Source organism: Hylaeus volcanicus, chromosome 4, assembly GCF_026283585.1.
Source record: "Hylaeus volcanicus isolate JK05 chromosome 4, UHH_iyHylVolc1.0_haploid, whole genome shotgun sequence".
In the NCBI taxonomy this organism is placed as follows: Eukaryota; Metazoa; Arthropoda; class Insecta; order Hymenoptera; family Colletidae; genus Hylaeus; species Hylaeus volcanicus.
This window is the reverse complement of record NC_071979.1, coordinates 3,561,538-3,573,497: the sequence shown is the minus strand read 5'-3', so window position 1 is coordinate 3,573,497 and position 11,960 is coordinate 3,561,538. Positions and strand designations below refer to the sequence as shown.

At 40.9% G+C, this 11,960-nt stretch overlaps 1 protein-coding gene across 1 annotated transcript; it reads left to right on the top strand.

The window, feature by feature from the left end:
* The first annotated feature begins 2,784 nt into the window (after positions 1-2,784).
* On the top strand, positions 2,785-11,052 carry LOC128875495 (cytochrome P450 18a1). Its single transcript, XM_054121126.1, has 5 exons — positions 2,785-3,161; positions 6,817-6,938; positions 7,091-7,520; positions 8,522-8,786; positions 10,326-11,052. The coding sequence occupies exons 1-5, from the start codon at positions 2,789-2,791 to the stop codon at positions 10,753-10,755; spliced, it is 1,620 nt and encodes a 539-aa protein (XP_053977101.1). The 5' UTR covers positions 2,785-2,788; the 3' UTR covers positions 10,756-11,052.
* The last annotated feature ends 908 nt before the right edge of the window (positions 11,053-11,960 follow it).

The following is an 11,960-nucleotide window of genomic DNA, read 5'->3' as shown; positions in this document are numbered from 1 at the left end:
ACCATATAATTTCCATCGCTGAAAAATTAACCTACAACATAACCAAACATCAGCCCTGCGCTAAACGCGTAAAAGATGTTTAGAGAGAAGGGAAACATCTCGCCACAGTCGATCTTTAATCGATGTTTCGTCTACGGTTCGAGTAGTACGAAGAAAGAAAATATCGAAAAGTAAAACGTGTTGCAACGAAATCGGGACCTTGAACCTCGCGAATAACGGCTGATAAGGCGCCGGTCCATGAACCATCTAAATGTGCAACTCGGTCGATTAAGTAGGGGTGGTTATCGTTCGGTTCGATGATCCGACGCGTGTTACAACACGATACGCCGCTTACGTGTTATCGTTCCTCCCGATAGGTTTATTCTCTGAATCGGAGATCGTTGCTCCGGGGAATGCCCCGTTCCCGACGGCCAAAAGGGATATTTTTGGTACCGTGTCCGTGGTGAAAACCGGACGTGGGCTATCGAGAAAGAATACGAACTGGGTCAATGACCCAGGCGCCGAAGAACTGAGACTGTTTCGTGGAGACCAGCTCTGGGTCAGCATGGACCGCTAAACGAGCTACGTTCCAACTCGAACGACGAATCGTCCCGCAAACTCCACTCTACGCGACCTGCCGCCATTTAAGCCAATTTCCTCTCGAACGCTCCTTTCCACGATAACCAAAAAACAAAACCTGTCTCTCGCGCCTAGGCACTTATTTGGTGTTTTGATTACATTACCAAATACGATTTGATATCCACGCTTTTAATACAAACATCGAACATTCGGTTGATCCTACAAGTACTCGTACTCTCTATGAGTAACTTAAACGACGGGTCCCAAATAGATTCTCCGTTGCAAATACGCACACGTGCGAAGTTTACGTAGATATTTACAACGCAAATGACACTTATTTGGAAACATTAAAACCTGTCGATTTCGAGAAATTCTTCGGACAATGGGTACGAGTACTTACGGGCCTGGCTGTGCATCGCGGTCCTTGCGTAACAAATATCGCGTTACGGCTTATTTTTGTCATACGTGTCCGTTTTACCCGAAAGAAAGTATACTCGAAGCGTGGAACAGAAAGACGAGGAAGCGGGAGCTAGTCGACCCAGAGCGGATCCTTCGCGAGTAAAACCGAGAGACACTTACCGTTGAGTTTGGTGGTAGCGCTCCCCACCACGGGCCCCTAGTTTCGAGTCCCTGCAGGGGGCCCGAATCCCCCCACCGCCGTGGCGGGATAGGAGACCTCGTGGTCGCCGACCAAACGGAGACCGTGGAGCCGCGAAGCCCGCCCTCGCACCCTCGCCGGAAGTATCCACCACCCCTGAACGTTCGGGGCCCACGCTCTACCCCCACCGAATAATCGTGTCGCTTCGCATCGTGTCGCTTCGCGTCGAGTCGCGTCGCGTCGCGTCGCGTCGCGTCGCGTCGTCGTCGCGTAACCCGTTCAACGGTCCACCGTCTTTCTTGGCTCCTTCCGCTCGTTCGCGTTCGTCTCTGCTTCTCTTTGTGCCGCCTGCCCCACCAATGTTTCCACGGACTGCCGGGGGGCAATCGGGAGGCATCCGGGGGACCGTTTAGAGTCGCTGGGGGGCCGGTGCTCGATGAGTCACTATATAAGACGGGCAAGGACAAGAAGGTGTATGTTAGTATACACTCAATCTTTACGTAGCTCGCAGCACGACTCACGACACAGCGAGCGCCGGCAAATTCGGCTGCGGCGGTGACCGACTTTTTTTTTTTCTTTCTTTCATTCTATCCTTTTCCTACTCCCTCCCCCGCCACACCCCCAATACCCCACCCACCCACCCACCCACCCCCCTTCCACGGATCTCCCTTCTCGCTTAAACGGTCTTTATCGTTCAACAATTCGTCTGGGTACCTGTCTGCCCATCCACAAGTATCCCGGGTCTACCTGTCCATCTACCTGCCTTGGCTACCCACTTATCCTACCACCCACCTATCTATCCACTCAACCACCCGAGCACTGTTTCGGGCCGTGCTTTCACCTACACCCTCTCCGTCACGCTTTCGGGCCCATTGTCTCGTGTCTTTGTCCAGAGATCGAGACGTACACGTGTCCGCGCACGTTTTTCGTATTCGTTTACTTCTCCTTTCCCCTACGTTCGCCACTCCCCCCCCCTTCTCTCTCTCTCTCTCGCTCCCTCCCTTCCTTCCTCTCTCTCTTTTTCTCTCACTTGCCATTTCTTCCTCTGGGGCGAGTCGATCACCTCCGTCGACACCCGAGCGGGGCCTTATCGCTTCATTTTTCCAGCCGGTGCAAGTTTTCCGCGCCTGTGCCGGGGAATCTTCCCGATTCCAACGATTCCTTGACAAGTCACCCCCTCCAGGCGAACACAAGCGGCGACCGCCTGTACACGTTCTTCCTCTGTGTTCTCCCCTCCAGATTATGTCCCACCAGCCCGATCGGCTTTGATACTTATAGCCGCGAATTTCGGAAGCGACGTTTCGAAAGAAGAAAATCGCGCTGGTGTCCGGACGAACGCCGGTTGGAGAGGATCTCGAGCGCGTGTCTCCGAGTCGTGACATCGAAGCGTTCGATATATACGAGAGAATACGAAGAGAACAGACGAGCGATCGAAGGGAATCGAAGAGTCGATCGAGAAGACATCGAAGGAAGATGTCAAAGAAGAACGAGCTAGCGCAAGCTTAGAGGTGTACTAGAAGAAAGTCTCTAAAATCTCGCTTGTTTGCTCGTGGAAATCCCTGACGAGGAGAGCATTTTTTTCTGGGGCCTGGATACAGAGGAGGATAGAGATAGAAATATTTGGATTACGAGATGCTGGTGGAGCACGCGGCACAGTTGACCTGGCAGGCGATGGGAGGAACGAGAATCGAGGTCCTTTACACGTTGCTCGTGTTCCTCGCGGTGTTGTTGGTGGCGAGATGTCTGCAATGGCTCAAGTACGTGCGTTCCTTGCCCCCGGGCCCTTGGGGCGTACCCGTGTTCGGTTATCTGCCATTTCTGAAGGGCGACGTTCACCTACGTTACGGCGAACTCGCGAAAAAGTACGGGCCTATGTTCAGTGCACGATTGGGGACCCAGCTCGTGGTCGTCCTCAGCGATCATCGCACCATCCGCGACACGTTTCGTCGCGAGGAGTTCACTGGAAGACCCCACACCGAGTTCATCAACATCCTCGGCGGATATGGTAAGTCTGTGCACCCCGATTTCCCTGATATTTTCATCTTTTTCTTTTTTTACGCGATTTTGACGTTCGTGCTCTTCCAAATTACGAATTTCAACAAATAAAAACGATTCGTATGCTATCTTTTTCTTCTACCAATGTGATTTCGATTTTCGTGCTGTTCGAAATGACGAATTCTTACAAATGAAAATGATTCATACGGGTACCTTTTTCCCCTTTAACGTGATTTCGATGTTCGTGCTTTTCCAAGTAATCAATTTTTACGGATAGAAACGAATGACATTGGTTTACGAAGAATCATCATTTTGACATGTTCATATCGCCGATCACTTGTGAACTCGCCAGTTATATATTTTCCATTTCACGAATGAACTGATGTTTCGTTACGTTTGTTGTATTTTATCTTTATTTCGTGTTGAAGTACCGAATTTCACAAGGAAAGTTACAGCAAATTCATTTTTGATGATCCTTGTAGATCGACTTTGTCCGTGAAATTCGATAAGAATTCTTCGTTAAAAATGAAAATTTATACTACGCGCGTATTTGTGCGATCAGTTTGTTGTATTGTTTGTTTGTTAACAGGCTACCTGTTAAAACTAAAATTAACTAGAATCGTATCGTTGGTCAATTTGAGAAAACAGACAGGTCTTTCGACATAATAACAGTATACACACCCTAGTCTAAATAAATCTGTACTAATAGGGGAAATCCTCTACTAAACTAGTAAACTTGTTCTAAATGGGGAAGTAGCTAAAGTGTCAACTCTTAGCACTCCAACATTTTTTCCTGCATAGACATACTCACGCTATATTGTTCAGGAAGAAATAAACCTACGAATTAACGTTACACGTGCTTGTATTAAAGATAATCTATAATTATATAGATATATTATATTATATGTTGTAGTTTGTAGTAGCACTGTAATTTTGCTTGGTATGGTATCTTATTACTTCGATTGATAACTATTCATTTTCAAATGTCGTAATTCGACTCAAAGCATTAATAAAAAAATACGCGATATTTATTATCAGAATGTAAGAGTGGAACCTCCGCTTTTAAATGATATACGATACGTTCATCTTTGCGTAGAAATTATAATAATTTCATATAAATTTGATCGTAATATCCAAAATACAAAGAACGAAAGTTTTTTGAGATAGCCTAATACGAAATACTCACCAAAGTGCATTCCTGGCTTTCCGGGACATGTGTCGCGATAATAGTTCGATATCTCTCATGTTTTCTTGTTCCGTGGGAGCAGACTTTGCAATCTTTGACCCTGTCTGTTAGGATCACATGTAGCCTTCCGTTTAATCGAATTCGTGGCTCGGTATCGTCGATAAGTTTTCTCAAAAATCATCTTTCAATCGATTAATTACTAGTTTCGCGAATTTTATAGGGAGTTTTATTCAACGACTGAAAATAAGCTTGGTTTCTTTGCCGTTTCTCAAAATTTCAATACCACGAAGAAATTAATTACGCGTATTTCCAACCCTCGGGAAAATATCTTCCGCTATCGTTTTAAAGATTTCCTGGAAAGACAGTGTCTCTCATTACCGATACTTCTCATTTTATTCGATAATTTATAAGAAATGCATAATTTAGGACAACGTTCGGTATTTCAATTTAGATTCGAACACCACTGAATTGGATCACCGATCGATCTCGGTACCGGTTTTGTTATGAATGCAATCTCTTATCGATTAACCGCTGTATGCTTAGATGTGTTTACACATTATGCTTTTTCTAGTCAAGAACGTTTAAACTCTATATCCATCGATTAGCGGTAAATAATTAGATCTCGTAAGATTTCTTATAATTCAAATTAAATTTTACACGTTTCACCGGGTGAAAAGAAATTTTAAAAACGAGAAACTAATAGACACGTCATTAAGAATCAAAATTAAAATGATGAACATGAACATGAAGATTTGTGTACTCGTTTCATTTGCACTTTACTTTTATTTTACGCTGTGACAAATGAATTCTTCTATAATTATTATTTCTATTTCACGATTCAACTAATTTGTTTACTGCGATTATGTTTTACTTTTGTTTTATGTTACAGTAAATGAATATAAATTTTGAATAGATCTTGTAACGTTTTTTTATAATTCGATTAGAAACAAACAAAGTGAAAGTAAGACACGTCTTTAGAACCCTATTGGAATAAACTATTGGAATAAATGAAAAGTACAAAATAGTAAACGAAGTAAATGAATTTAATTAAACACCAGACTAGATTATAATCATTTCGTATTGTTTTTGTTTGTATTCGCACAGTTTTTCATACAAAGATCTACGATATCTCTGTACACGGTTTACCGAGAAGCCGATTTTCCTCGTAAATCGGGGGGATAAGTATATATAATATAATCCGTCGACGCGTGTCATGCTCGCCTTTCTGATAGCCACTCTTATCGTCAGTCCGTGTCTTCGTGGTTTCGCGCCATTTCGTTGTTTCGCATTTTTTTGCATTCTCGACTTCGCACGCGCGGGTGCCACGTTTTTTTTTTATCTCTATCGAAGGTTAACGTTCTCCTCTTTTTTTTCCACCTCGATCACGCCTCTTCATTACTTTTCTCATCTCTTTTACATTCTTTCCATCGGTTCCCGTGGCGTCACCGATTCCTTTTCGATTGCTCTTTTATCGCGACCGACACCGATTCCGAATTCCACAAGGAAAGTCACAGAAACCGCTTAGTTTTTGCCGAACATTTACGTTGACTTTTCCCTTGCACGAAGAGCACATCCAAATTCACTTTTGGCTAAACAAAAATAATTCTAAATAATACGAGCAAGGAATCTCTGTAAAACGTTAATATTAATATTGGCAACTCTCAATTTGTATACTTTTTCTATAGCAGACCGTATCTTTGAAAATAGAAAGTGGAAAGGAGAATCAATTAAGGGATAGTGGTATATGTACGAGTACATTCAGCTTTTCAATTATTTTAGATATTGGGTCTCCTCTATACTTTAGATTTGTTTCTCTGTACTCAGTTTTATTCATTTTTGTTTAGTTTTCTTGAATTTTCTTCAGTTTTGTTGAAATTGGCGTAGTTTTGTTCAACTTTGTACAGTTCTCTTGAGACTACTTATTTCAGATAACACAGAATAAACTACCAACATTGGGTATGAATATTCATGATTATATTCTCCAATTGTATAATATGACCACGTTATCAAAATATTCCCAACTGTTACGACCGAGTATCGTGTCCAATTGGAAGCCTTCCAATCTCAAAATTCTGTGTGTAGTACATCTGTCTCTAGAGCAGAGCTAGGCAAATTTTAATTGAAATGAAAATAAGAAAGAACTATTTTAAGTAGTTTATGTACGTATTAAAATGATGAACATGAACATGAAGATTTGTGTACTCATTTCATTTGCACTTTACTTTTATTTTACGCTGTGATAAATGAATTCTTCTATAATTATTATTTCTATTTCACGATTGGTCTAATATTTCTTTACTTTAATTACCTTTTACTTTTATTTTCTTAATGTATGTATTTACTAATGCCTCCACAAAGGGTTACATGTCTCCTGTTTCTACAATATATCTGTCCATACACTCGAAATAATTTATTTCGAACCGTCATTATTAATTAATCAATTCTCCATATAAAGAGCCCTTTTTCGTTTCCGTTGCAGGTATTATCAATACCGAGGGCGCCATGTGGAAAGACCAAAGAAAATTTCTTCACGAGAAGCTCCGAAGCTTCGGCATGACCTACATGGGCGGCGGAAAGAAAATTATGGAATCGAGAATTATGGTGAGCAGAACCCTTCGATAAATCTCGTCTCTTCCTCAGTTCCTGTATATCCTGTCAATTTGTCCTTCCTCGTTCCGTCATCGATCGAGTCCACTCGTCTTTAGAATCTCGATCGAGAGAAGCTGAAGAAAATTCCTCCGTTGATTTTTCAGCGCGAGGTTAAGACGTTCCTTCGAAGTCTGGCGTTGCGACGTGGCGCGCCAATGGACGTCTCAGCCTCTTTAGGAATGTCGATCAGCAACGTTATTTGCTCGATCATAATGGGGGTGCGTTTCCAACACGGTGACGCCAGGTTCAAGAGGTTCATGGACCTGATCGAGGAGGGATTCAAGCTGTTCGGTAGCATGGTCGCGGTGAACTTCATTCCTGTGATGCGTTACCTGCCGTGTCTGCAGAAGATACGGAACAAGATATCGGAGAACCGCTCGGAGATGGCGGACTTCTTCCAGGAGGCCGTCGATCAGCATCGGGCGACCTTCGACAAGGGCATCGTGCGGGACCTGGTGGACGCCTATCTCCTCGAGATCGAGAAGGCGAAGGGCGAAGGACGCGCGGCGTCGCTTTTCCAAGGGAAGAATCATGGTGAGCACCATTTAGTCTCCTCTATACTTTAGATCTGTTTTTATGTACTCAGTTTAATTAATAATTCTTGTTCAGTTTTCTTGAATTTTCTTCGGTTTTGTTGAAATTGGCTTAGTTTTGATCAATTTTGTAGTTTTCTTGTGACTACTTCAATTTTGTTTTGTTTTATTTAGCTTTGTTTAATTTTATTGACTCTTATTTGGTTTTCTTGAATTTCTTTCAGTTTTCATTTGATTTTATTGAGTTTTTCACAGTTTATGTGCTTTATTCTGTTTTGTTGAGATTTCTTTATCTTTCTTGAATTTTCTTGAAGTTTGCTTAGTTTTATTCAATTTTCTACAATTTTATTGAGTTCAGTTCTCCACAATTCTGGAGTTCTCCACGTTGACTTTCTTTCGATTTTTAATCATTTTTTTCTTGAGTTCTGTTTTGATTTGTTCGGTGACTTGACGTTTTTTCAGTTTTTATTTAGTTTCATTCGGTATTCCACACTTGATGTGTTTTACTCTTTTGTCGAGATTTGTATGGTTTTCTCAATTTTCTTCAATTTTGTTGAACTTTGCTTAATTTCTATTGGCTGTCGTTCAATTAAAAAAAATTTTTTCTGGTGACTATTTCAGTTTTGTTTTGATTTTCTTAATTTTATTAAGTTTCGTTTAGCTTTCTACGGTTTATGTGAGTTTTGTTCGATTCTCTCGTGATTTGTTTAGTTCTATCATAATAGTCTGCAGTTCTATCAAATTTCCAATGTTTTCTTGATTCTTGTTCAATTTCATACAGTTTTATTAAAATTACGTCAGTTTTGTTCTAATTTTCTTCGATTTCATTAAGTTTACCACAGTTTCATGAACTTATTTCCAATTTCCTACAATGTAATTAAAGTTAATGTAACTGTTGTTTTGTGTAACTCTGATTTCCTCAGTATTAACAAATTGTTCGATTTAAAAATTATATTCATTTTTGTATTAAACCACTTGGTCTTTCTTTTTCTTTGCCGTCAGATCGCCAGATGCAACAGATCCTCGGGGATTTGTTCTCCGCTGGCATGGAAACTGTGAAGACCACGCTCGAATGGGCGATGATTCTGATGCTGCATCATCCGGAAGCGGCGAATGCAGTGAGGGAGGAATTGGACCAGGTGGTGGGCAGATCGAGGATGCCTGGTCTGGAGGATCTACCTTTTCTTCCGATCACCGAAGCCACGATCTTAGAAGTGCTTCGGAGGTCGAGCGTAGTACCATTGGGAACTACTCACGCGACTACACGGTAACTACCTTTTCCATAGTAATTTTGCGTGATACTGGTCGAAACTTTCAGGTATAAATCCTGTGATAAGATACTCCCTAGTTTACGTTCAATTTACTTTTTCACTATAGAATTCAAAACTTCTCGGAGTATAAAGACTTTAGAAGCATTTAATGTTTTCTCTTTTCTTTACTTTTCTTCAATTTCTTCGAATTGTCTTCAGTTTGATTCAGATTTGTTCAACTTTGTACACATTCCTTAAGATTATTCCAATTTTTTAGTTTTCTTCTGATCTGTTCACTTTTATTTAGTTCATTTCAGTTTTCTCCAACTTCGCATACTTTACCAAATTTGTATCAAGCTTTGTTCACTTTTATTTTATTGTGCTGAGACTTCTTCAATTCTTCTACAGTTTTATTGAAAAACAACCCTAAAGCCCTCTTAAATCAAATCGTAACATACTAACTTACTTATAATGTCGATCAATAATTGTCGATCTTCCAAACTTCACACATATTAGCCTGTCGGTTGAAGTTAAGAAAATGGACTACCCTTCGATCGAGCTGATTTTCGTATCATAGGTAGCCCTTAACTTTGCGATTATAATAGTAGTTATCTTGACCCTTAACTCCTCCCCTCCTCTCCTCCAGAGGTAAAAAACTGAAATAGTCCAAAATATGGTCTTTTGCACCGATCTCGGTGAATACATAATTTCCAACTTTTTTTCCTGTGGAGGAACATCAGTTTATTACGTTAACGGTCTTCGATATTGCTGCCCTCTCCAAAAACTACACCAAACCTACACAAACAGTATTTCCGTGTAGACAGTATGTATATTAACGGTATTCAATATTGCCGCCCTTTTCAAAAACTACACCAAACCTACTCAGACAATATTTTCATGCAGAGAGTACATACATTAGCAATAATCAATATTATTAAATCAACAATATATCAAAAATTTAAAATTTTTTTAAATATCAATGTACATATTATTTGAACAATCTTGACAGCTGACGTTTATTTTGTTAACTTTTGTTCCGCAGAGCGTTATGTAATGGCAACATACATACAACCAAATGTTAAAAACAAACCAATTGCAAGTAGTACAATTCGATTTAAAAGTCCTGTATCAAATTTGAAACTTAGGGTATCTAAGGGCTAACTGTATGCAATTTTGACCCTCTTCCCTTTCGCCAAATCAAATACATCAAACCCTCTCAGACAGTACTTCCACGTAGACAGTATACATGTATACATTAACAGCATTCAATATTGCGAACGAAAAAAAAAAAGAAAAATATACACGTCGAATAGAGTAACCTCCTCCTTTTCGAAGTCGGTTAAAAAACTAATCCAAGCCGAAACTAGAAACTTTTAATTTTACTCCGTCTCCGAAAAGCTTCCATTGTATTTACTAATTTAATCAAATTCGTGAAAAGCTGGCGAATAAAAATGGCGGAGAAATCGTTGTTTTCGCCCTGGAAGAAGGCAACTCGTCTCTTTGAAGCGCAAACGGGGAAACTCGGAATTGAGAAACGGTGTTGTCGTTTGTTTCAGGGAAGTGACGTTGCACGGTTACACGATTCCCGCGGGTTCGCAAGTGGTGCCGCTGCTGCACGCGGTGCACATGGATTCGGAACTTTGGGAGGAGCCGGAGGAGTTTCGACCAAGCCGATTTCTCTCGGCCGAAGGTAAAGTCCAGAAACCGGAATACTTTATGCCTTTCGGTGTCGGCAGACGTATGTGCCTCGGCGATGTGCTGGCGCGCATGGAGTTATTCCTGTTCTTCAGCTCGTTGATGCACACGTTCGAGCTGAGATCGCCGGAGGGCGCGTCCTTGCCGAGCTTGCGCGGTAACGCGGGTGTCACCGTCACGCCCGATCCTTTCGACGTTTGTCTGTTACCGAGAAATCTCGAGCTTATCGAAGACGCGAGCAACGATCCGATTTCGTTCGCTGCGGTGTTAAGGAACATCGGCAGCCATTGAGGAATCCGCGTTTACCTCAACCCTTAACGGACGTTCGCCTTTTGTACCCGACTTCTTTTCGCGGTAGTCATCCCTGTTCTTTCGGGGAAAAGCGATGCTAGAAAAGCATCCAATTCGTTCGTGAAACTGAAATGAGAATATCTTTGAGAAAAGATAAAAGTATATAGAGAGTATAAAGAGAAAAATAGAAGTACAGTAGAACCTCATTTATCCTCATATATTAACCCTTTCCGCTCGAGGAATTTTTCTATAGAACCAAATCCAGTCCATTTTTATAATAAATTTCTGTGAAACCAAAAACTCTACTTCGAAGAGAAACATCTACGAACGTTCATGACTCGATGTATTATTATTTCTAATTAGTTGTATTCGGATGTAAGTGAATTTGAAATTGTACGTTCACAAAATTACTTTTAAATTACATGTGTCGCTCTAGAGGCGCCACCCGAGCGCAAAGGGTTAACAGGTCTGGAGACAAGCCAGTTCCGATAATAGAGGTCCTTTTTGAGCCCTCTACCATGGACCTCTACGTTCGACCATGCTTTAGAATCTAAAGTTTAGATAATAGAAGGGTAGATTGAGGTACTGGACTCGGCTACGAAATTTGACAACGAGGGTGACTCGTGATTTTCAAGTTTGGCCTAAACTTGAGTCAGTTTCGTGAAAATAGTGCATGGGGATAAACGAGGTTTTTCCGTGTAAAATAATTGGGACCACACATCGTTTCCTATAGCTACCAACTTAGCTACCTAGACGCATCTCTGTCATCGCTGAGTTGGATTTCTTCTGCATTAAGTGAGCCCTAGACCAATCGTTGCACCAACCATTCAAAAGGATATTACTTTAACCTCTCGAAGGCTGCTGGTTTAGTTTTTCATTTCTTTTTTATATTAGGTTGTCCCATAAGTTTCTCTCGTTTGATTAATAATTAATTCATACACAATATTTTATGTTTTATGTTACATTGCAAAATTGTGTACAATTCATTTCGCTCCATTACTGTTACAGCATCAATGTCTAAGAAATTAGATTGTCTATTTATATATAAACACTGTCACAGAAAATAATTGAATGCAACTCACGAAAGAAACTTCTAGGACAACCTAATACTATCGCGTGGAAATAGTGATTAGAGGCGTAAACAAATATTTACAATTGAATTTTCCAATGATACGATAAAATAACATCGTGACGAGATTCATAGG